General features: G+C 36.0%; 1 protein-coding gene across 1 annotated transcript in view; it reads left to right on the top strand.

The window, feature by feature from the left end:
• The window catches only part of REEP3 (receptor accessory protein 3), a 93,102-nt gene extending 66,927 nt beyond the window's left edge, over positions 1–26,175 (top strand). Inside the window, exons 3-8 of the mRNA XM_069459850.1 lie at positions 1,326–1,402; positions 3,825–3,945; positions 4,119–4,232; positions 15,058–15,205; positions 22,639–22,784; positions 23,453–26,175. Of these exons, the coding sequence (XP_069315951.1) occupies positions 1,326–1,402; positions 3,825–3,945; positions 4,119–4,232; positions 15,058–15,205; positions 22,639–22,784; positions 23,453–23,509 (663 nt within the window). The 3' untranslated portion in view covers positions 23,510–26,175. The remainder of the gene's footprint in view (positions 1–1,325; positions 1,403–3,824; positions 3,946–4,118; positions 4,233–15,057; positions 15,206–22,638; positions 22,785–23,452) is intronic.
• The last annotated feature ends 1,186 nt before the right edge of the window (positions 26,176–27,361 follow it).

The following is a 27,361-nucleotide window of genomic DNA, read 5'->3' as shown; positions in this document are numbered from 1 at the left end:
ACAGGGTCTCGCTCTTGCTCAGGCTGGTCTTGAACTCCTGAGCTCAAACAATCCACCTGCCTCGGCCTCCCAGAGTGCTAGGATTACAGGCTTGAGCCATCAAGCCTTTTTTTTTTTTTTTAATTTTAAGATAATCTTATAAATCAGTTTCCTCATATTTCATGTATAGATAATGTACCTTAACTATTTGCTTTGGACAGTTTTTTTAAGCTTTCGGGATTCTTCATAAATTAGAACAAATTGGTATTCATATTTCACAATACAATTGCCTCGAAAGTTATTCATGGCTATTTTTAATTGATTTGTCCATGTAAATAGAAAACTGTAAAAGCTACTTGAGTTACAGTTTCATATTGTCTATGAAATACCCAAACAAGCATCTGTATTAAAACTAAATAGGTAAATTTTCTAGCGATTTATAAGAATCTAAATTTTTTGTCACTGGTTGGTATGAGAACAAGGAAAGTGCTTATTCTTGGACCCCACATTCCAAAATTCCTCACGTTTTCTCTCTCCAGATGGTATGATTGGTTTACCAGTTCCAGAGGCAGGCAGCCTGGATCAATTCCCAGGCAGCCATTCCCAGCAAACCGAACTTGAGAAAGTCATTTTACCTCTCTGTGGCACCATTTTCTTATGTATGATGGAAACAATTATATTTCCTACTTTGTAATGTGGTGGTAAAGATTAAATGAATTAATATATGTGATGTTAACCATGAGTCACTCTTATCCTTAAGCCCTGAACGGCTGTGTTCCAGGATGGCATCACCATGGAGTTTCTTCTTTGGGTTTCCAGACATCCAAAGTCATATCATTTTTCAGAGTCACTCCTCCAACAGATATTTAATACTTAGTACAGTCCCTAGCCCATGGTTGCCATGGCATTGTGTATTTGTTATTATTGAGCAGAAGAGTAGAGATTTTAATCCTCAATGAAACTCCAACCCACTTGAGAGACAGAAATGTCTATATACTGAGGTAGATGAAAAGGTGTGAATTTGGGGGAATATGTTCAGGAAAAATTAATCCTAAAGAGCTTTCCTCCAGTTAAGAAAAATATTTCCTATTTTTCCAATTCTTTGTTTTAGATTCCTAAATTATATTGTATCAGGCCCCAGAGATTTGTTATTCTTTGATTCTTTGTCTCACAAGGCTGTTGATACAGTGATATAAAGAACTCAAAACCTATTGTAAACTAAACCATCACCTTCTGCGTTTGACCCAAATACTATATATCAAGAAATACACATGTATAATTATTCAGTTGCAGATTTAGTCTGCTGTTCATTAGTATTTTTATTAACAATAATTAATTATTTCCAGGTTCGATGGATGATGTACTGGATTGTTTTTGCTCTCTATACTGTCATTGAAACAGTAGCAGATCAAACAGTGGCTTGGTAAGTTCTACTATTGAGAAGGGGCCACACTACAGACTCAGTATCAGTGTCCTGAGTTCTCATTCTGCTCTTGCTATTAACTAAGTGAATTTGATCAAGTTACCTAATTATCGTACATCTTGTTTTCTTCATCTGCTTTCCCACAAGAACATTACTTTCCTTATAGCCCCCTCAAATAAGTGCATCTAATTTTTCTCCCCATATGTCACTCTCTGCCCACTTGCTGCACACCTTCCCCCCAATATCTTGGAATAAGGAAACTTGGTTGTCATAATCCTTTTCTACACTGATGACTTCAGACTATTTTCCTTTATCGCTTTCCTAAACGACTCCTCTTTGGAAGCCCACATCATCTGGTTTTATCACCCTCTCCCCATCCTTAAAAGTCTCATTAACAAACATTCAGACTGGACAACGTCAGCACTCATGAGGACGCCCATTCAACACCAGCTCCTTGGCTGCTCTATTCCAAAGAGACAAGGCAAAATTTAAAGCATGTTGATATCTTTAAGGATTTAACATTTTATCAAGGAGCAAGCAGTACTTAATGGACAACTTGAATTTCCTTGTGCTATATTTCAATAGTGCATTTCCATCTAAACCCTGCCATCACTTGGAGAACTTCTCCTTTCAAAATATTTAAGTTTCCAAACTTGCTGGTATCTTCTTCTGCCCTTACTGCACAAATCTTCGGCCTAAATTAGCCCAGCAATCACTCTTCTTTACATCCTTACCTGGGCTACTAAATGCAGCTGGAAAAAAATCCATCAGCTGCTCATATAGCTGTCAATTGAAACTCATTTCTTTAACTTGCTTCTGGTCAGTATCTACTTCCTTTTCTGCCTGTGTCTGTTTCAAACCTTTACTGTTCTCTCCTTAAGCTATCTTTCCCATTTTGCTATTCTCATATTCTCATACCACGTTAGGCCATACTGGATTTGCTAGAACCAAGTAGAAGTCATCAGACTAAAATATTCATTCTTGACAACGTGCCTTTATTTATGAACTTCTCTGTATCTGCACCCCTCTTTCTCTTCCAATTTGAAATACTGTATAAGTTTTCCTTCTCTGCCCCAAAGTTGATTCATTTACCTGTTATGCTTTTGGTGTAGGGATTTGGGGGAGGGTTTTCTGATTATTGTCTGTTTGTTTGCTTTTAAGTGGCAGAACTCAGATTCCAAACCGTGGTAGGTCTATGTTTCAAAGATTTTTTTTTTAAAGACCTCATATTTTCTGGTTGCAAATGTAGCCTACATACATTATTAAAAAGTGAACAATATAGGAAAAATTTAACATAAACAATTGAAGTCCATAAATTTTCTGTAATTGCAGTGTGGCAGACACCTTTTGTTGAGTACACAATAGTCATTCCTCGCTGCCCTCTACCTGTCTGCCTTGATAGAAAACCCAAATTTGCTCAGTTATTTATCTTAGTGCCCCATGGACCACAAGATACTGGGCCCCTCATTATATTTTAGTTAACTTTTGCTGTGGCAACAACCAACCATAAAAGCACAGCAGGTTAGAAAAACAAAGTTGTATTTCTTGCTCAAGCTGCATGAGGGCAAATGGTCAGCTGCAGCTCTGCTGGACTCAGCTGAGTTTTAGGTGTCTTCTCATTCCAGGACCAAAGCCAGAGAAGCAGCTATTCTCATGGCAGAAAGCAAAAGCTTAAAGCGAGAGGTTGAGGGTGTTGAAGTGGGGGCATCAAAGGGCGTTTAAGCCTCCTGCTTTATGTGACATATGTCACACTCACATTTTGTTGGCCAAAGCAAGATACATGGTTAAAGCCACAGTCATTGTTTGGGGAAATGTCCTTACAGGGAAGGTGCTACAAAGTCACATGTAAAAGGGCATGGTTGTATAACCCTAATTCCCAGTGTACCACAATGCTAATTGTGTTCCCCTTGTAAGTAAACAGTTTAGGTTTGCAAAGTGCTGCAATTCTGGCCAAATGAGATTGGAAGGGAAGTTTTGTGGGAGTCCTGAGAAAGACAAGGACGTGTGTGGGGGGTAAACATTGTGCACTTGGAGCATATGAAGTACCCTGATGATTTGAGGTATAGCATGTACTTCTATGGTAGTTTGGCTCTGCAGACAGGGTGGGTGTACCTTACTTCCCTGGCTAAATGCTGTCAGTGCCCTCTCTTGACTGCGACAGTCAGTTTGGCAGTTTTCCTGTGCTTGCTTTGGAGGAAGAATCTTGGATTAGGTGTGAATCCCTGGGGTTGTTCTTTTCGTTAACTGATCTATAGTTAGATGATTTCATTAATTCAAACATGGTTGTTTCCCTGATCACTAACTTTTACATGCGAAAACCTAACACAGTGACTGAACTTTTTAAAAAGTGTTTTTGTGATTTCCATGTTGGTTATAGTTTATTTTTCACTAGCAGCTTTTTTTTCAATTTTTTTCTTGTTAGGTTTCCCCTGTACTATGAGCTGAAGATTGCTTTTGTCATATGGCTGCTCTGTCCCTATACCAAAGGAGCCAGTTTAATTTATAGAAAATTCCTTCATCCACTTCTTTCTTCAAAGGAAAGGGTAAGATATATAAATTATATCCACAAATCGTTTTTTAAGAAATGCCTATCAACACATACTTAATGCTGTAAAATTAGTGGAACTATTAAATTGTGGGGAGAAAGTCCTAGTGTGGGGCTTCTAAACACTATTATTACATAAAATTAACATCTATGCGGTTTTTCCCCCCCCAGGAGATTGATGAATACATTGTACAAGCAAAGGAACGGGGCTACGAGACCGTGGTAAACTTTGGACGGCAAGGGTTAAACTTAGCAGCCACTGCTGCTGTCACCGCAGCAGTGAAGGTAATTTTTCACTTACCTTTTTTATCCAATGTCACGTTAAGTCAACAAATAAAGGAAGGTGGCTTTTTATTTCAAATCATTATAAACTTGTGGCAGAATTTTGCTTTATGTTCATTTTTCTAGTACTAGAAAGAACAATTACATAATTTAAAAGATATCTTCACATTATATATTCTATAGCTACTCAATAAATTTTGAATCTCTTAATTGATCACAAAATGAGAGTTAGTTAATAATTAAAACATACCTGAAAATGTTATTTTGTCATAGTTTTTCCACTTTATTACCTTAAAATAGTTTGAATAAATCACCTTAAGTAAAGATGACCATTCTTTCTTTCTCTGTCTTTGGTGTTCTCTCTCTCGATGGCAATATCTTGGTAGGATTTCTGGCTTACTTCTGCACCTCTACTTCAATCAATTTGAGGTAACTGATTATTCAAAATAAGGCATGAAAAAAATTCTGTTCTTAAAACTTGACATTTTACTTAGCCAGTTACTAATGTCATTTGTTGTGTTTGCAAGCCAAGTTACCAAAAGAATGTCTTCTGTGCAAGTTTGTATTATGGCTTTTGGATTTCCTTGCATGTCGTAATTGGTGTGGTTTATTTTAAAGGCCATAGAATAATTGATTTTGGTGTGTAGTATATGGAAAGAAAACAGGTATAGAAAGTGCTGAGTGTAACGTTCTAAGTATCCATAGGCAATTTACTTAATTTCAATGTTCCTTAGTTGCTTCATGTATAAAAGAGGGGTATTATACCTACCTGTGAGAAAATATATAAAAGCACAGTGCTTGCTTGCATATACTGGGAGCCTAATAAACATTAATATCATGTGTCTATCTCAATTCAAGTGAAAGCTTGAATTTTTTGCTATTAAGTTGAGAGTAAATAGTATTCCACTATTTTAGTTACCTTGAACTAAAACAACAATACTATGGAAATTAATTTTCTAGTTTGGTGGTGATTTTATATAATTGTAATGGTAAAGGGTTATAAAATGAGGGCTCAAGTATCAAAATTACTATAATAAGCAAGAAGAAAAATTCAAATTATATACCAAGCAGTATTGTGTTGAGAATTAAATGGAAATTTATTAACTATGCAGCACTCTACCTGTAAGACAACTGTATTATTAATGGTTATTAATTACCAGCACTTTCATGTAGTATGGTTTTCCTGTTACTTGGCTTTTGAAAGGTTTTCCTGTTATTTGGCTTTTAAAGGTTTTTTGTTATTAGGATAGGTTTGTAATAATGAATACTTAATTGGCAAAATTTTCAGTTTAAAGGACTGTTTTCCATTTTAGAAATTCATTTGCTTTGCTTTTTATTTCTTGCTCAATGAAAATACATTCCTGATTTCCATGTCCGCTAAAAAAGATTATCCAGGAGATCCAAAACTCAGCAACTGGGAATTCTAAAAAGAGAGAACAGATACAGTTATCAAAGAAATAATAATAGTTCCCAGAACTGAAGGCCATTAATCTCCAGACTGGAAGGGCCCACCAAGTGCCCAGCACACTGAATGAAAAGAATGACCAAGTCTCAGCAAAATCACTGGATATCCCAAAACACCAGAGATAAGGAGAGGATTTTTAAAGATTCCAAAGATAAAAAGCATGTCACATTCAAATGATCTAGAATTAGAATAGCATTAAATTTCTAAATAGTGACAATGGAAGCTTGAAGACAGAGTAATACCACTCCTGATGCCATCATGAGTTTTACCCTCTAGTTCTATAATAGTCAAGCTATCAGTCATATATGTGCTTAGAATAAAAATTTGTTTTAAAATTCTAGGCATGTGAAATCACAGAATTTACCTACCTTTGTCAGGGCAGATATGCTCTGCCTAAGTTAGGGAATAGTCCATGATGGATCTGGGAAACAGGTTATCCTACATGGAAGGGAGATGAGATGACAGGAATTCCCAGAAAGAACACAATGCGGCGAGTCCAAAGTGCAACCAGCCGAAATTGGATGTGACGGATGAAAGGTGCCAGGAGGGATGTCTCTGGGAAACACACAGAGCCCCGAGGATCTAATAGGTTTAATGCTGCGCAGGGATGATATTAAACCAGTCAGAGCCCGTGCTGTGACCAATCAGAGGACACGCTGGCTGTAGACAGCTGGTGCTGAGGCAGCTGCACACCTGAGCGCCATGAAAAATGTATTGGAGACAATGTAAAGAGGAAGAGGGTAGAACAACTAAGCAAATGAAAAAGAAGAAAAGGGGTAATCCTTACCCCTGGGAAAAAACAAAAGTTATATAAGAAAGGAAATATAACAGTGGAGCATGGCTCGGCTCAGCAGGGAACATTTACGTTATAATAATGAGAACACAGACTGAGGATTTGACAATGGCGATTTTGCTGTATTGGGAGGACAGGGGAAGAAAAAAAGGAGATGGAAGAGAACTAAAATCTTCATCTGCTGTAATAGGAAAGTAGAGGGTTCACCTGCAAGGGGACGAAGAGAAGGGGACTAAGGCCTTGTTGCTTTTTATTTGTTATAAAATTTAGCATTATTTGACTTTACACACCAAGTATATGTATTTATTGACACTCCAGTGGAAATGCTTTCTGAATCTTTCATGTTTAGAAGCATCATTCAACATGATTCTATGGAGAAAAACTGACAATTAAATTTCAACTTGAAAAGTAGTTTAGAAAACAGACATTTTAGAACATTATTTTAGAAAACAGAAGCCTACAAGTCCCATTTTTCCTCTTCTCTTTTAACATTTAAATGTGGTTTGTAATCTTACTATTCTATGAGACAGCTTTCTACATATTGTGACTATTTTGTGGAGTACTTATTTTATTCTGACTTGTGTTTACTACTTCCAAACTGTCACTATGGGGAATCAGCAGTTGCTATTGTATTATCTTATCCTCATTCCCTCCTCATTTATTTTACACTTTGCCTCTATCAGTTTTTAGAATCCTACATATCATTTATTCAAAGTCTGTTTATTTAATGCCTACTATATGGTAGGTGCTGAGGGATGCAGCAATGAGCAAGATAAATATAGTCCCCATCCACCCTCCCAGGCTGCTGTCTGGCTGTAGCTGATGTCTGTGTTCAATACCTGAAATTTTTATTTCTTCTTTAGTTGTTAAGAGCCCATCCATTGCCTTCCATTACTAAAAAAAACATTATCTCACAGAAATACTTTTCTGTAAAAACGCTATGAAAACAATCCTATATCTAGTTCTCTGGCTTTCTTCTTTCTGATTCATTGTTGTTATTTATGTCTTTAACACCTTAAAATAAAATCACCTCTCCATCCCAAAGGCAAGAAGTAGGAAATATAAAAATCATCTAAGTTACTACTGCAAAACAAATAGAATCGCATATCCCATCATTGAAATTCAATTTGAAACTGTCCCCACTTGTTTGTGGTGTCGTGATTTTATCTACAAGATTCCCGCGTAGGAAGTAACCTTCGCCTTCCTCATCGTGAATGCAGGAACACTGGGGCCTCCATCCTGGAGTCTATATTATTCATTAGAAACAGTCATTAAATATGCTGAACACAGCATGTTAACACTATTTGCCTCAAGTTATACTGTGCTTATTTTAGAGTACACGAAATTAGTTTCATCTCTGGAGATGTCAAACAAAGGTATCGTCACGGAACAATCACTGAACCAGACACTTCGTACCGAAGAGTAAATTGAAACTGAAATAGGAAATAGGTCAAGTTTAAGGAGAAACTGCAAGGAAGCCACCAGTAAGGCTGGGGAATTATTTAAAATTTTTACAATATGTAGTTTGTTTAAAATACCTTTCAGGCTAAAAATTATTGGACCCTTGGTGTGACCTTTAAAAAACAGGTAATACTCCTGACTAGGTTTCCCAGGTTGAACCACCTGATCATGTTAAAGGTGAAAATAGGAATCTAATCTGAACATTTATTACACTGTGAAGCAATTTTCTGAAAACGTTACTCAGTTGTATGACCTCATTACCAAGCATCTGTTCGCAAGGTCAGTGTACAAGTTTATTTTGGCTGAGCAAAGCATAAACATATGAAGGACCCTTCAAGGATTTTTCTGAGGATGTTCAACATTCCGTAGCTTTTCACATTAGAAATGCAGGTGGCTTTTGTGCAGATGAGCAACACTACTGCCAGACGAAGGACAGATTGGGGCGGGGAACCTGTGGCCTTGGGGCCGCATGTGGCCTTCTGGATCGTCTAGTGCACGGCCTTTTGACTGAAGCCAAATTTTACAGGATAAATCCTTTTATTAAAAAGCAGGTGAATTAATCTGGATTTTTTTTTTTTTTTTTTTTTTTTGGTCCTGATTCTGCCACTACTTAGCTATGAGGTTTTGGGCAGAACATCTGCATTGATCTAAGCATTAATTTTCTCCCCTGTAAAACAAAGAGGTGAAACCTGACTTCTAAAATCCCTTGTAACTCTAAAATGGTGATTCTCAACTGGAGGCAGTTTTGTGCCCCCACCCCCACCAAGGGACATTTTAGGTTGTCACAAATGAGAGTGGGCTGCTGCTGGTATCTAGTGAGTAGAGGCTGGAGATGCTGTTTAATAGCCCACAAAGCACAGGACAGCTTCCCACAACAAAAAATTATCCAGCCCAAAGCAGCAATAGTGTTAAAGCTGAGAAACCCTGCTGTGAAAGTATGAGTCAGAAAAAACTAAAAGGGCATATTCATATAGGTAGTTTTAGTGGTAGGTTACAAATAATTTTTAAAAATTTTTCTGTTATAAATATCCTTCAATAAATATATATTGCTTTAATCTTAAAAACACTAAAATATATTATTCACCTAATGCAAATGCAGTCAGTTCCATTCTGGGCTTGATCAGATTAATTGTTGAATGTCCGTAGGGAAAAGAGATTTTCCTTAAAACTGGAACTAACCTTATCTGCAATTATAATGTAACATGTCAAGGATCAAAAAGAAATAGAGCTTAATGGCTATTCATTATTGAATAGTATAATAAGAATTTTTCTGTAAAAGAATGTTTTATGCTTATAAGATTATAAAGCATTGCTGATATGTTTTTAAATTCTTGATAAAAAATGCGAAGAGAATAGATTGAAGGTTTCATACAAAGATGCTGATAAGCAAAATAAATTCTCCTTATTTAACACAAAACATAGTCATTTTAATGTAATGTTTAACCAAGAAATGAAGTATTTAAACAAAGGCAGAATTATTTGAATGTAAAGAAGTTAGAATTAGTCATATATGCAGGGTCCCTTTTTATAGATGCCATCCATGTACTTAGATACTTGAGTAGACATTCAGATGTCCTAGTGCCCTTGGATGTATGTGAGCTCTGTGTGGGGCCAGTTCAGGGAGCTGCTTCGCAGCTAAGAATCCCTCCCAGAGCCTGAATATTATAAGAGCTATATTATATTATACTATACTATATATAATATATTATATTGTAATAGCTCTGGACCTGCCCTCCTGCCCAGTCAGGCCCGACAGTGTTCTCAGTTTCTCAAGTGAACATTTGGGCCCATCCAAACCCAAACCCTGAGAATTCTGTGTCACTTGTAGTTCAGAAGATTCAGGAACACTTCTGCTACTGATGATCAATGTCAGTGTCAATTATTCTACAGAATACTTAATTACTTTGACTTTTGCATTCTCATCATAATCTTTCTGTTTCTTTCTCTTTGATTTTCAGGATCATTTTTAACATACACAGTACACATACAATTCTGCAGAGAATAGGATCTAAAGTGCTGGGATACAGAATTATCTTGAGTGTGATAATGACCAGCCCTTCCTCCTTATTAACAAAGAGTGCTGTTTCCATACAGCAGACTGGACTAGAACCTTTCCTCATTTTTGTTATACTTTTGGCTTAATATGGTATAAATCAAATAGAAGAAAATAAACAAAGCCGTATTAATTTAAACAAAACTTTAATACCTTTTAGCATTGTAACTGACAAGTGACTATCATGCCCTATTTGTGCCCTCAAAATAGAGAAACCATTTTTCTCTTATCAGTAGGAGTAAAGGATTAGATACAGGAAACATGAGTGAGAAATGGATCAAAAATTCTTATAGTGTATTAAAACTTCATTAAACCATTCATGACTAATTTCATAATCTTAAAGACATTGTTGAAAAAAAGAAAAGAATCACCCATCCCTTCTGCCTAAATATTATACTTTTTATATATTTTTCCCTGTCTACTTATAACCGTACAGCATACTTACAAACACATTATGCATATGATTTTGAATTCTGAGGTAGAGGGAAGGTATTTCCACTTAACGTTATATAGCAAACATAATTCTTTTATTTATTGTATTTGAGATAGAGTCTCATTGTGTCACACAGGCTGGAGTACAGTGGCACAATCAGAGCTCACTGCAGCCTTGAACTCCTGGCTTCAAGGGATCCTCTTGGCTCAGCCTCATGAGTAGCTGGGACTACAGGTACATGCCACCATACCTGGCTGATTTTTTTATTTTTTGTAGAGATAGAGGTCTCACTATGTTGCCCAGGCTGCTCTTGAACTCCTGGCCTTAAGTGATGCTCCTACCTCAGCCTTCCAAAGTGCTGGGATTACAGGCGTGAGCCACTATACATGGCATAATTCCTTTATTAATGAACTTTTTATGCTAAAGATATAAAAACTGGAAGGAATAGGTTGGCCTTTAGAAGTGACTATTTTATTATTACACTTTTCTTTTAAAGTGGTTACATTGTATACCTATAGTTTATGTAACAGTTTTGAAGTTTGTAATACTGTACTAATTTCTCTGTTCTCATACTAGTTTTATTCTGGGCCCATAAAAATTATATAGTGGAAAATCTAATTTTCCAAGGTGATAATGGCTATTAAAGTGTTGGGAGTTCTCAAAGAGCGCTCATATTCCTTTTTTGTTTTTCCCTATAGTCCCTGGCCTTCTTGGAAGCCTTGAAGGTATTAATAATAATTGGATATTGATAATAATAGTTGATTACTCAAGAATTCGGGCCGGGCGCGGTGGCTCACGCCTGTAATCCTAGCACTCTGGGAGGCCGAGGTGGGCGGATCGTTTGAGCTCAGGAGTTCGAGACCAGCCTGAGCAAGAGCGAGACCCCATCTCTACTAAAAATAGAAAGAAATTATATGGACAGCTAAAACTATATATAGAAAAAATTAGCCGGGCATGGTGGTGCATGCCTGTAGTCCCAGCTACTCGGGAGGCTGAGACAGGAGGATCGCTTGAGCTCAGGAGTTTGAGGTTGCTGTGAGCTAGGCTGACGCCACGGCACTCACTCTAGCCTGGGCAACAGAGTGAGACTCTGTCTCACAAAAAAAAAAAAAAAAGAATTCGATTAAAATCCAGACTGTAAATAGATCACCCAGATATGTCAGGGTTGGGCCTTGCCCACATTGAATAAATTAACTGCCATGTGAGTTGTATTTAACTCATGCTAGTTTTGAGCCTGGGCCTCATGAAGTATATGAAGACTCAATTCTCCAAAACAAATTCAGTAAGTTATATCGTGAGCCACATACAACTCAAGTGGCGTGCAGTGTAAAAATTGATTCTAGCACCACGTGAGGTGCATATAACTCATGCAAAGACAACAATAAAAAGTAACAAATTTTTCGTTAAATTAGAAAGGATTATTTTGTTTTCAAAGTTTTTATTCTGCTTTCATAATAAAACAGCATGGCTCCAGGAAAAAAAATATTTTTTCTAGTGTGGCAGTCAATGTGGCCATTTAAACCTGAAGCAAACTCCTGGTGGATGGTGTAGTGATACCATAATCATACCTGTAGTTTGCTGCTGTGCCTCTGCATATAAACTACAATGTTTGCAGTAAAACACGCTGCTATCTATGGAGAACTCTTTAGCAGTCAAGAGTAAGAGGGGGGCCAGGTACAGTGGCTCATGCCTGTAATCCTAGCACTTTACGAGGCTGAGGAGGAAGGATTGCTTGAGCTTAGGATTTCGAGACCAGCCTGAACAAGAGTGAGACCCCATCCCTAGAAAAAGTAGAAAAATTAGCTGGGCATAGTGGTGCACACCTGTAGTCCCAGCTACTCGGGAGGCTGAGGCAGGAGGATCGCTTGAGCCCAGGAGTTTGAGGTTGCAGTGAGCTATGATGACACCACTACACTCTAGCTGGGGCAATAGAGCAAGACTCTGTCTAAAACAAAGGAAGGGAAAAGAAAAGAAAGGAAGAAAGAAAGAGTAAGAAGGAGCATAAAAAGAGCATTTACTTCACTACCATACCAGGTGTACTAGGAAAATAGAAGAAGCCTAAGATGTGTCACCTCTTCTAGCATCTTAAAATCTTGCTCTGGAGGCAAAATATACATAGCACTAACATAGAGGGTGTGTGAGTTCATTGTGCAGTATGGCCTAAGAAATTTGATCATACTTATTAAAGGCACCAAAGTTTGTGGATGATATAATTATAAAACTAGACTGATTCAGTGACACTTTGACTCATTTGTATTCTGAAATGTACTTTCTTAAGTGGGGGAGTTTGAAAATTACAGCCAGCCTTGGAAATTACACGTGAGTCGGGTAAAGGGTATCATGAACATGTGTGCCATTTGTCATCTGTGTGATAGTAGGTAAAAGATCAAGACTTACTGAGAGAGGGCACAGGAATACAAAAGTAGAATAAAGAAAATGACAGTTCTAAGAAAACAAGGCATCTGTTTCACATGAACACTGGTCACTTCCTTGCAGTATATCTCTGAACTCTTCTGTCAGCCATCTGTTAATAAGTAAATGATATCTGATAAAGAGGAAGCAAGTATAATAAATTAACCATGCCAAGAATGTTTTAAATATGTGTGAAATCCAATTATTTTTATTGAGAATATAGATGCTCTAATAATTCCTTGTCACAACTGAAAAAATATGGTAGCAATGCAAAGCACAAATGGGGTATGGAAATGGCATTTGGTTTTGACAGAATATGATATCACTAACCCAGAGTATTGAATCATGACTCATGAATCAAGACCTTTTTCTTCAGCATAAAATACAAGTCAGCAATAATGCCTAATTGTCTGTAGCACCTTTGACTTTGAAATTTAGAGAAGAACCATTATGGATGAGTTTCTATGGTAATGTTATAACTAGAGGCAATCATAAATTCCTATGTGTGAAAAGAAGAAACAATAAGTATAGAAAAAACCTTTAGAAGAATATTTTTAATCTAGCTATAAATAAGAAATGAGTCATCTATATTCTATGCACATTTAAAGTGGGTAAATTTAGAAAATATTTTTTTCTCTTTTTACAAAGCTTTATACTTGGGGGGAATGTAGTGTATCTGAAAAGTTCAGAAAATGTCTCTTTCAGGGTTGTGCAATGATGACAATCATTGAACTTTCTGCAGTGATGGAAATGTTCTATTTCTGAACCGTCCAATACAGTAGCCACTAGCCACCTGTAGCTATTGAATGTTTGAAATGTGGCTAGTGCATTAAAAAAAACTGAATTTTTTCACAATAGCAAAGATGTGGAAACAACCAACCCAAATGCCCATCAATACATGATTGGATTAGTAAGCTGTGGTATATGTATACCATGGAATATTACTCAGCTATAAGAAATAATGAAGATACGACATCTCTATGGTTCTCCTGTAGAGAGTTGGAACCCATTATATTAAGTGAAGTATCCCAAGAATGGAAAAACAAGCATCACATGTACTCACCAGAAAATTGGTTTCTCTGAACATCACCTAAATACACATCTGGGAACGACACCAATCAGATATCAGACTGAGGTGGGGGGTGGGGGAGGGGATGGGGGTATGCCTACACAATGAGTGCATTGCGCACCGTTTGGGGAGTGGTCACGCTTGAAGGTGCTGACTCGGGAAGGGAGGTTGGGGAAGGGAGGGATATATACCTACATGATGGGTGCAACGCGCACTATCTAGGGAACAGACACGCCTGGAGCTCTGACTTGGGGAGAAAGGCGGTACATGGGCAACGTATGTAACCTGCAATTCTGTATCCCCCATAACAATAAGATGAAATAAAAATAAATAAATAAATAAATAAAACTGAATTTTAATTTTATTTAATTTTAATTAATTTAAATGTAAATACCCACCTGTGCCCAGTATCTGCCATATTGTTAGGGAAAAAGGACTTAAAGTTAGATTGTATAGTAGTAGATATGTCTTGCCAGATAGTAAATTCATAAACTGAATGTGATTTCATATCCAAGATTCTTTGGCTCTTAAATTTTTCTGCTTTGTTCTAGGTAAAGCCATTACCAGTCCTGACTTGGCTTTAAAACAGTGTCTCTTTTGCTTTATAAAGTTGTCCTAAATCACAAACTTTAAGCCCCAAAGTGCTAATTTTAGGAGAGAACAAAATTGTGGATGCTATCACTGAGGGTAATTTTTATATTTTAAAATTAAATATAATGCTGAAATATTTGGGATGAAATGTACTGATATCTACAATTTGGTTTGGTTTTTAAGATTTTTTTTTTTTTTTTTTTTGAGACAAGAGTCTCTTGCTATCTTGCTCAGACTGATCTCAAACTCCTGGGCTCAAGCGATCCTCCTGCCTCAGCCTCCTGAGTAGCTGAGTCATGCCACTGTGCCCAGCTCTACAACTTATTTGGAAATGCTTAAATAAAGAAAATGGATTGATGGATGGATAGATAGTAGATATGTGATAAAGCAAATATAGCAAAAGGTACACAATATATAGATGTTCACTGTAGAATTCTTTCAACTTTTCTCAAAAGTTTCATAATAAAATAGGGATAATTAAATGGAAGCATACTAAATATTTTAAAGTTTTTTTTTTTTTTTCTTGAATCTATCACTTCTCTGTTAAATAGAGCCAAGGAGCAATCACTGAGCGTTTAAGAAGTTTCAGTATGCATGATCTAACAGCCATCCAAGGTGATGAGCCAGTGGGACAAAGACCACATCAACCTCTACCAGAAGGAAAAAGGAAAAGTAAACCAGCCCTCGGTGAATCAACAGGTGTGCTTGTTGTTTTAATATATGGTTCTTTCATAATTGGGCTTTTGGGTCTAGATGGGTACTAAAATAATACATGGTAACTATCTGAATTTGGATAGAAAAAATTTACTTTTACACTTATATTTTTAAATTTTACATTTAACTATAGTTCTTTTTCTCTAAATTTTCTCTAAACCAGGTTAGTACTTACCTTTTGCCAACCCTGGAAATCATCTAGCTAACAGAGTAGCAGTGGCCTCTCGAGCTGCCATGGATTTTTAGAAGCTGTGGGTGTGGTTACCACCACCTCCTCAGCACCAGCACCAGTTCTGACCTGTGATCAATACTCTTTCTACTCAAACTGTGTACTGACACCTGAGGGGTTTTATAGTTGGACACCCTTTACCGTAAGTGCTATGGACGAATAAGGATACTGACTCACAGATAATAAGTTTTAAGCACATGATGAAAGATGACTCAGTTTGACAATAAGATCCCTCCAGTGGAAAATGTGTCAACATGACATATTCTAGTTCAAGAGCTAACTTGTAGGCATATTTTAATATAAATTATGAACAGGTCATAGTTAATGTATTCTAAGACTTTAAAGAACTGTCATGACCTTAGAAACACACACATAAATAAGATAGTTTCTCATTTCATCACATATAAGAAAGTTTTAATTCAAGGCAAGGCTGAGAACTAAGATCTTCAGAACATTCCTTTTTAATGTGTTAAGTCTATAAGGTGCAAGGCTATTTGATCTTCTTTTCAAAAAGTAGAATGTTGCTTTTGAAGGAGATTGAAAATCATCCTTTATAATTAAAACCAATATGAAAAATGAAATAACAGTCCATCCTTAAAAATGAAAAATAGTGAACTTTATTCTACGTTCTCCCAAGAATGAATAACTTTACAAAGAGTTGACTATAATCTAAGAGGTGGTAATCAAGCAAAGGTCATAATACCTTTGAGAGAGAAGAACCATTGAGGTTTGACCCATCATCCTTATGAACACATTAATATCATAAAAGCATTTCTTAATATAGGCATTACTTAATATGCATTTAAAATTAGTAGTATATCAATTTTGGTTAAGGGATCTGATATATATATTTTGCTGATTTAAACCAGATATCTGAGTCCTTTATCAATGGTTTATTCATAATTATACCTTAGAATTGGTTAAGAATTATACTCTAATTATGTAAATGAAAACAAGTTTATAAATATGAAAATCTATAACACTATTTTTATGATACTCACCTACTAAATTTAAAATGATGTGAATAAAATAGCTTAAGATATTAAGGTGCTGTTCAGTTCTTTTGTTAAATTTCAAACCATGAAATTAAAATAACTTAAGATTTATAAAAATATGAAGTAATGGCCAGGTGCAGTGGCTCCCACCTGTAATCCCAGCACTTTGGGAGGCTGAGGTGGGCAGATGACTTGAGCCCAGGAGTTTGAGATCAGCCTGGATAACATGGCAAGATCTCATCTCCACAAAAAATTAGCTGGGTATAGTGGTGCACGCCTGTAGTCCTAGCTACTCAGGAGGCTGAGGCAGGAGGATCACTGGAACCCTGGAGTTGGAGTTTGCAGTGAGCTACCCACTGCACCCTAGCTTGGGAGATAGAGCGAGACCCTATCTTAAGGAAAAAAAAAAAAATGAAGTAAGTGGTAGCAGTACAAGAAAGGCACTTGTTCAGTTATGAAATTAAAATTTTAATATGCATTACTCCACCCAAGTTCTAAGTTTCTACAGAGTGGTATATATTCAGAGCTTTTCTTCCCTAAGGGAAAAATATAAGCAAAACTTTCTTGACAATATTTTTAACAAAGTAGTATGGTTCTAGGACTAGAGCAGGTGAAGAAAAGATAATAATAGTCTAGATAGACACAAGTCCAGGTATACGTGGAAATTTATCGAGTGAGAAAGATGACCTTTCAAATTGGTGGGAGAAAGGCAGAGTATCTAGTAAGTGGTGCTAAAATAACTGCTGGACTTAGAAGGTGGAGTAGAGAATGAAGTTACGCCTTTGCCTTAAATCTTAGATCAAAATGAATTCTTAAAAGATAAAGATTTAAATGTAAGAAATTAAACTATATGATAGGAAATCCCTGTGTATATTTTTATACTCTTAGGATAGGTAACATTTTTTAAGCATGACATCAAAATCAGAAAACATAATGGAAAAGTTCCAGAGATTTTTCTACATAAAAAACAAAATTTCAGACTACCATATAATGGGGAAAAATACACCATAAAAAAGACAAACTACATACTGTCAGAAATATTCCCGTTATATGTTATAGGCAAGGGGTTCAGATTTTCAACAATCCAGAAACCCTAACCAATTATTGTCAATTCTACCAGAGAGTACAGCTGACAAGAACTACATGAAAAATATTTTCAGCCTTAGAGAGTCAAAAAATAGAAAATTAAAAGAGTAATAACAGTAATTTTTGCGCACCAGATTGAAAAAAAAATTTTTTTTTAATTAACAGTGCACTGTGTTAGTAACTATTCCAGTTATCTTTTGCTGCATAACAACCACCGCCCCCAAAACAGTGGCTTAAAACAATCACAGTCATTTATTTTGCTTATGAATCTGGGGGTGATTGGATTCAACAAAGCAGTTCTTGCTCAGGGGTCTCATGCAGCTGTGGTCAGGCAGCAGCTGGTGCTGGAGTCATAATCTCAAAGAAGAGCTCACATGTCTGATGTCAGCTGGGAAGAATCAAACAGCCGGTGTCTAGAATGGTTGGGGCCTCTCAGGTATCTCTAGGGTTTCTCTCCATGGTCTCTGAGGATAGGTGGGCTTTTTACCTGGCAACTGAAGGCTCCTAGAGCCAGTGTCCCAAGAGAAACTGGCAGAAGTCCTGCAGCATCACTTTGGTCACCTTTTTTTGTGGCAATTTGTTAAGGAAGGTACAAAGACCTGTGAGATTTAAGGGAGGGAAAGAAGAATGTGAGAGAATTTGTGAACATGTTTTAAAACCACCACAGCAAGCATGTTAAGCAACAAACACTCTTATGTACTTTTTATGAGTTTAAAATGCGGCCGGGCGCGGTGGCTCACGCCTGTAATCCTAGCACTCTGGGAGGCCGAGGCGGGTGGATCGTTTGAGCTCAGGAGTTCGAGACCAGCCTGAGCAAGAGCGAGACCCCGTCTCTACTAAAAATAGAAAGAAATTATATGGACAACTAAAAATATATACAGAAAAAATTAGCCGGGCATGGTGGCGCATGCCTGTAGTCCCAGCTACTCAGGAGGCTGAGGCAGGAGGATCGCTTGAGCCCAGGAGTTGGAGGTTGCTGTGAGCGAGGCTGACGCCACGGCACTCTAGCCTGGGCAACAGAGTGAGACGCTGTCTCAAAAAAAAAAAAAAAAAAAAAAAGCAATCATCCTTTTGGATGACAATCCCTTTAACTCAGCAAGAAACTTCTAGGAATATGTCATAAGGAAATAATTAGACAAATGTTCAAAGATATATGTGTAAGAATGTACATCTCATTGTTTACAATAGCAAGTATTGTAACAAACCAAATGCCTAAGAGAAATGATTAAGTAAAAAGCTGGTTTGTTAGCCGTGAAAAATAATGTCACTGACATGAAAACATATCCAGGTAGTGGGGAAGAAAGCCAATACCAAAACAGTATGTGTGTTATGGTCCTATAGTGTAGAGACACAATAAGTAGATGATGAAATGGATTATATATAATTTTTTAAATGTATTAATGTATACATACAGGAAAGTCTGGAAGGATATTACTAAAATGTTAACAGTGTTAACAGTGTTTAGCTCTGAGTAGTGGGATTTTTAGTGACCTTTAAAAAAGTTAATCTTTTACTCTTAAAATCAGAAATAAATCAATTATACTCTTCATTTTGAAAAACAATTAAGATGTTCATTTTTAGGTTTTAAGTTAAATAGAAAACTATAATGAAAATATTTGACTTGACTCTAGCGTCTTCTCTCATTGATGCAGGGATTGGTTTGATAAATTGCTAAATTAAACTTATCTATTTTATCTTCTAATAAATCCTAAATTTGGTTACTTTCTCTGTCCTCACTCCTTGGACTTTGTCATTTCTGTCCTGCTATATATAGGACAATAACCTCCCCATTTAGACTTCTAGCTTTTAGTCTCATCTGTTTCTTTGTTTTTTTTGATGCATAATAAATGTACATATTTGGGGGGGGTACATGTGATAATTTAATACATTCATATAACTTGAAAAGATAAATCAATGTACTTGGGATATTTTATTTCCTAAAATATTTGTCTTTTTTTAATGTTAGAACCATTCAAATTCTTCTCTTCTAGCTATTTTGAAATATACAATAGCTTATTGTAAACTGTAATCACCTTACTGATCTATCTAACACTAGGTCTTATTTCTTCTATCAAACCATGATTTTGTACCCATTAATTAACTTCTCTTCATCTAACTGTACCCGCTATCCTTCCTGGCCTCTGGTTACCACCAATCTACTGTCTTTCTTCATGAGATCCCCTTTTTAGCTCCCACATGAATGAGAACATGCAATATTTGTCTTTGTGTGCGTGGCTTATGTCATTTAACATAATGACCTCCAGTTCCACTATGTTGCTGCAAATGATGGGATTTCATGCTTTTTTATGGCCGAGTGGTATTCCATGGTATAAATGTGCCACATTTTCTTTATCCATTCGTCTGTTGATGGGCACTTAGGATGATTCCATATTTTGGCTATTGTGAATCTGCAATAAACATAGGAGTGCAGATCTCTTTTTGATATATTGATTTCCTTTCTTTTGGATATATACGAAGTAGCAGTCTCATCCATTTCTGATTCATTCTCCAAAGTGCAAGAAGAATCTTTTACAGCACCCAAATCTAACCATGATACTCTTCTGCTTACAATACTCTTCTGCCCACCTCCCATCCCATTGCTCTCTGATGAAGTCCACACTTGATAGCGTGGAACACTAACTCCTGGCCTTGTTCTCCCACTCCTGGCCTTGTTCTCCCATGGTAGGTCTGTACAGTCATGAGCCTTTCAGGATTTAGTTGAGCCACCACCTCCTACAAGGTCTTCTCTCATAACCCACCCCTCAATCCCACCCTCAGGTGGAGTTCATTCTCTTACTCTATGCTCCCATATCACCTTGTCCTTATCTTCAATTTACAGCATTTATTACGGTATTGCAATGCCCATTAGAGTCTGTTTCCCCTATTGGACTCTAAGTTTTTTGAGGGTAGGAAAAGACAGCTGTGTCTTTTTCATCCTTGTATCCCCATAATTTAGCACCTTGCCTTATACACAATAGAATTTTTAAAATACTTGTAGAACAATGAATCAATCCATCACTTTTCCTGAAACTGTAATTAGAAAGCTAATAAGATATTTTTTAACTGAAATTAGGAAAGAAGAGAAGAATAAGTGGTATAACCAGCTTTTGAGTGAAATTCCAATTCCTAATGATGCAAAATGAGAGGCAATTAAAATAGCAAGGACTATGTTTGTTGAACTGTAGTCTTATGCTACATCTATGGCCCTAGACAACTTTTTGATCACAGTTGCAACCTTTCTGACTCTTTCCTTGATTCCTTATTCTGTATTTTACCATATTGGGATCAGGAATATTATATAAGCAACAGCAATAGGAAAAAAACCTAGAAATGACAACCTGAAACCTGGTATATTTTCCTCAATTATAGAAGAAATGCAATTTTTTAAAATAAAAGTTTGGTAAATTAAAAAAGGAAAAATGAAGAAATTTAAAATCACCTAAAAGCTCACTTCCATGAGATGTATTAATAATAGTTTCATTTTGTGTTTTTCCTTTCTTTGTTTCCATGTATACATTTATTTTCCCCACTTAATATTGTGTCCGGAGCATTTCCCCAGTGCTAATGACGCGTCTCCTTCCGGGTCACACTGGCCTCCCTGCAGTTCTCGCAGGCAATGGTACTGCCCTGGCACCTCTGCAAGTGCTGTCTCTTCAACCCAAAACACACTTCCTTGGGCCCCTGCTGGAAAACAAAGGATCTTGGCCTAAATAATAACTGATTCTGTTTCCAAATCCTTTCTAATTTTTAGCCTAGAAGTCCAGCAGCATAAAATTATACTTGCCTAATATACAATTAAAGTTGTTTATGTTATTATGAGAGCAAGAAGCTTTTTCACAACTCTTTGTGGTTTGCTTAGTGAGCCTCAAATTATTCATGTTCTGGAAGAGCAGACTAACAAACATTTATTCTGTATATTTTTCTTCACACGCAAGGAACCCATCCGTTGCCTCCTCCTGAGCCGGGAAACCCTTCTACTTTTCTCTCACTCAAAGATTTCTTAAATCCTTATGCTCCTTATCATTATTAAAGGAGAATCTGTAACTTCATGGGGCCTTAGACTTGGGCCCCTGTGTTGCTCACTCCAGGACCCCCAGGCAGTGCTTCTCAAATTGTGGGCCCCAGACAGGTAATTAGCATTACCTGGCAACTTTTTGGAAATGCAGATTCTCAGCCCCACCCTAAGCCTGCTGAATCAGAAACTCTGGGGGTGCCCAGTGATGTATGTATTAACAGATTCCCCAGATAACTCTAATATGTGCTAAAGTTTGAGAACCTCTGATCCAGGAGTTCTTGTCCCTGAGTCCCAGCCTCTGGATGCACTATGACTTCCTGACAGTAACTATAGTAAGTAAGCCTTTATAGCTACACTTAGCAGCCTGTTGGCATACCCGCATGATCTCTCCCTGACCTGCCTGCCTGGTGCTGGCTGTTTTCTTTGCCTAAAATCTGTCATCATAGCCTGTGGTGCTTCCTATTACTATAGCCTGTCTGGCTGGATTCTGAGCAGCTGCAACAAGGTTGGTCTGACATCCCCATCACCTGCCCCCAGTGAATTTATCTTGGCCAAAGTTATAGCCCCTTTGGGTATTTCCTTGACTCTTTAAGTTAACCCTATAATTCCCAGTCTTGACAAAAAATATGTGACACATCTCTTAATTCCTAATTCAAAGCAAAGGTACAAATGACAGATTAAAACACACAAATGCTTAGGTTGTTTAGAATCATGAAAAGGAGAAAGGGTGGGAAGAGACTTTTTGCTATTATATCTATTTATAGTCTCTGATTTTTGAGCAAGATGAATGTGTTACCTACTCAAAAATAATTCTTTTTAATTATTCTGAAAAATGCATAGTAAAAATAAAAGTAGTCAGGGAAAATTTCCTGGAAGAAGTGAGTTATGAACTTCATCTAGAATAGCACAAGGGGCAAAGATTAATGATGAAGAGCAGGGAGCATATTCCAGATGAGAAAGGGAGAGGGAGGGGTAACCAGGCAATCTATGAGCCTGTGCAATCCATGCAGAGAACTGCAGACAGGCAGGGTCAAGAGCCAATACTGACCGGTGTCCCCTTACCAAAACATGCTATTTTTGACAACATGTTTAGGTTATGGAATTGCATTGAAAGATGGAGATGAGAAAACAGATGAAGAAGTGGATGGGCCATATTCAGATGATGAGATGTTAACACACAAAGGGCTTCGAAGGTCGCAAAGCATGAAATCTGTGAAAACCATCAAAGGCCGCAAAGAGGTTAGTCAAGTGTAGAGTTGTTTTCCTAATGATTGGTATTAAGGGACTTCCCTGCTGCATGATCATTTAGGGTATTAATGATCCATAAATGAAGGATTGGAATGATAGAGCAGCAGTCATATTGAAAATTCTTTATTCAAATCAGATGTGTTAGGATCGCAGGAAATTTTGAAAATGGTAAATTCCTAGTCTTCCACTCTAAGTAGAAAATGGTGTTCCCACATAGCATATCACATGGTTTTCATAAATACCCAGTGCCAGCCCTATGCATACACAAGAAAAGCAACTAATAAAATTCACTAGTTTTGCTTTCAGTCAACCCTACATGAAGATTAAATATAAAAATTTATGTCATAATATATTGTCTTTGTGCCCAGAAAGCAGTGGATTACAGTGAATGACCTCAGATCATTATGATCAATGTTCATTGCCATTATGCTAAGTAAAATATAAATAATATTAATGCTTTTATTTGTTATTAGTTAATATGCAACATATATCTAACATAGCACCAACTACATACATTTTATGTGTCATACACACCATGTATAATTATTAGGATAATTGTATTTTTATATCAGAAAGTTTTAAAAAATCTCTATGAACAATTAAATCCTATCTAATTTTAAAAAGTAATCATCTAATTTTGTATACATTTCTCTCTTCAGGTACGGTATGGATCACTAAAATATAAAGTGAAGAAGAGACCACAAGTATATTTTTAGTCATCTACCCTTCAGAAATCCCAAGACAAATTTTGTGAATACATTGACTTCATTTTCTGACATGATATATTTGGGATTTACCACATTAAAATAATTCTTTAAATTATGGCAGTGATAGGATTTACTTTCATGAATTTAAATCATTTTTATTTCTTTAACAATTTCTTCCAAATATTGACTGCTAAAGGTAGTTATACAAGGTATATTAATATATATATCAGTTCATGGCATCTCTTTTCAAAATCGTCAATAACATTGAGTGCCTGAGAAATAAGACGAAACTCAAACCCACAGTATACTTGAAAAGAGTGTTTTTATGGTTCAGGATAAATCAGCCTTTGTGGTGTTGTACTGTGTTTACCTCCATTTATGTCATAGCTATCACATGAGGATAGTAATTAAATAGGCCTCTGATCTGGCAGTGATATAACAAGGACATAATGTAAGAGAATAAAGTATGTTTTACATATTCTTTAAGTTTTTACTTTTAGAATACTTTCTGTTTTTTCCACCATCAACTGAAAGTTTTTGAAACAAATATTTGAAAGCCAGGTATCCACATAGCACTTTTATTCCTGATTAGTTTTGCACACTTGAAAATTGTTTACTTATTTTACAACTGTATATTTAAGTTTTACTGACACTATATTTGTCATATTCTGACATGTCAAATTTATGCCTTGAATTATATCATCTCTTTTCCTGTGGGTTTCATTTATTAAATTCCTTGGATTTTAGTAATAGAAAAATATAGCTAATTGTTCAGTTTGAACTATTTTTACTTATCTTAACAAAAAAGAAGTTATTTTAAACATTAACCAGTTTTCCATATTTAGCTGTATAGAATAGTTGAACTTAGCATGATTTTGTCAACACTGATTACATTTTCAGCCTTTAAAAATGGTAGCTTTGGCCAGGCGCGGTGGCTCATGCCTATAATCCTAGCACTCTGGGAGGCTGAGGCAGGAGGATCGCTTAAGCCCAGGAGTTTGAGGTTGCTGTGAGCTAGGCTGACGCTACGGCACTCACTCTAGCCCGGGCAACAAAGCGAGACTCTGTCTCAAAAAAAAAAAAAAAAAGAAGCTATTAGAAAAATATCATTTTTTAAATCAAAAAGATTTTGAGTTATTGAACTCTGAGTCTTTCTTAGCTTTCACTGGTAACTATGCATTATGAACCCCAAGTCAATATATTTTTGATGATGGTTTTAGGTATCAGTAATCAAATTTGTACTTATTATGTTTGTTCTGATAATTTACTTGACTGCTCTACTTTTTGTCCAAAAGAAAAAACAATGAGAGAGATTTGTGAGATCTTTGACCTTTCTGCCTTTTAAGAAATGAAGCCAGCTGGTAATGTATATTCAGGACTCCCTCAGAGTATTGGTGGAGAACAGAATGTTTACTCAGGAGTCCCTTGGAATAATTCATACATTGTCTCTTGATACTAGTCTTAAAATATTTTCTAGATTATTTCACATTCTTGATATATAGCACCAAGTAAAAATTCATTCAGTTTTTTTTCTCCTAGTGTTTAACTCTACAAATAACTCTATGTACTTTACCTTGACTAATTTTTAGCCTTGTAGTTTCTAGAAGGACTCTTTGATTTCTGTTTAAAATTGCTATGAATTCTAATTGTCAATTCTTGAAAGAGAGTTTTATTTATATTGCCTGGTACTAGACTTCTCAATATAAATGCTGCACCACGCTTGTCTTTCCTACACAAAGGCAATGTCATCTCAAATTGCCTACAAAGGTCATTTAAGTGACTATGTATCAAGAACATCATCTAAGGGGACTGAATTGCACCATCTTATTTTTTTCAAGCCTAATTTCAGTATTAAACCTATTCCTTAGTAAACTCATATGCTGTTTTAAGTTATAGGAATTATTTTTCCCTCTATACTTTTAGAATCAAAATGCTTCATCCAAGATACCACCAATCTCAAAGAAATAATGCAAATCCTTCTGTTTAATTATACTCCTCATTCACAGTGCTTCCTCTGATATGTTGCTTCTGTTACATCCTTTTTGCATCCTTGATATCATTTTGTCCTTCTATCATTACTTTTCTCTCCTTTTATATTTTTTAAATTTTGGTTCTTTTCCCTTACATGTGTTTTAGCATGCCGTTTTCTTTGAACTTGGTCTAATAAGCTTATACATTTTTAAGATGGAGCAGTCCTTTTTTGTTTGTTTGTTTCTCCGATTTTAAGCCTACTAGTTTTAAAAGAGGTAAATTTATCTATAGACCACAGTGCCTTGACTTTTCCCGGCCGGCACATAGGACACGGCATTAGATGCACAGACCCATTTAGGGCACTATTTTGGTAGCTGTTCAAGTTTATTCAGAAATTGTAGCTGGTGTTTTATTTTACTATACATTCATTCAACTTGTTCATTAATATGTATCTATTTCCAGAGTTTGTTTAGGAGTAAGAATTGATCTATTCTTTAGTTTACCATATTTTTTTTGGTATAAAAAGAACCCAGAAATAAGCCTTATTGCTAAGTAATTAATTATGTAAATCTATCTAGGTCCTGCATAAGATCCCCTCCACATATTTCACTATATGTATGTGTAGTTGGGTAAAAAAAATTATACTGCCAGCATTACTAATTATAAATACTTGACTACACTGATTGATAGAACAAAATTATTAAAGTGTTTTCAGGGATCTTAGTCCATATGTCACCACCAAAGATTTCTACAGTGTTATAAAGTATGTAAATATTCCAAAATTCTGTAAAACATTGGTTAGATAAATGTTTTCTCTCTCTCTTTTTTTTTTTTTGGAATAACACAATCTGTGCTTTTCCGAAAATGCTTGAAATTTTATGTTAAAAAATACATAATACTATCTTATATTAAATTGAGTAATTTGTATTTTTAATTGGAATGGACTAAATTTTCATTTGATTTATCTTTGTCAGGAAATTAAGGAGTTAATATGTGTTTAAAAACAATTTTCTGTGTTTTCTCCTGTGTAGATTGATTGATCTATGAAGCAATTTGGTAAATTCTGAGATCATTGTTATTGTGGTATGCAGTGTCTGTCTTAATAAACATCAGTTAAGATTAAAGCTTTCTGAAAGTATAGCTGTTTTCCCTAAATGTTTTTAAGACTTAATCTTTTAGTAGTATTCTGCAGATTTAATGTATATTAACTCTTTTAAAACATTGACCATGACTTAACATTTTGTCTTCTAACACCTTCTAAATCTATGTACTTTAATAGTTAAAAGAAAAAAATTTTGCAACATTTTAATCTCTTTGTAAAGGCTGTCTTTAAACCCAGTATGTGGGTGATTTTACAAGTGTGTTTTTGAAAACTTTAATATAAAATAAACTAATTTTATTAATGGCAATTTGTATTTTTTAATGTCAGAGTACATATGTTGGATTCCATGAATTGATATTATTTCTTATTGAGTATGTCTTGATTAAGTAATGAACAATAGGTGTACACACTTAAGATTATACATCACAGAGCAAATTATAAAAATCATCTACATTCTGGAATGGTCATCCATAGGACTATGAAAGAAATACTGAGTTGTTAAATTTGGATGTTAGAAAGGGAAGATAGGAAAAACAGTGAGTGCAGAAACCTTAGCCATCAATTTGGTTGGTTAAGCTGTCTCAGGCATAAAATAAAACACAAAATTCAGATTTATGTATCCTGGAAATGTTCTGGGGTTCCATCTGTTTTAAAGTCAGACGTCTGTCTGCCTCACATTTAAGCTTTAGAGAGAAATCCTATGTTTAAAAGAAGTTTCTTTGTGTTACTTCGTTATGATATATAATGTGTGCTAAAGTGTTTCTGGACAGCATTTAAAACAGGGTTAT

Source organism: Eulemur rufifrons, chromosome 28 (assembly GCF_041146395.1).
Source record: "Eulemur rufifrons isolate Redbay chromosome 28, OSU_ERuf_1, whole genome shotgun sequence".
Taxonomy (NCBI): domain Eukaryota; kingdom Metazoa; phylum Chordata; class Mammalia; order Primates; family Lemuridae; genus Eulemur; species Eulemur rufifrons.
Note: the sequence above shows the minus strand (reverse complement) of the source record. Positions and strands in the feature narration are given on the sequence as shown.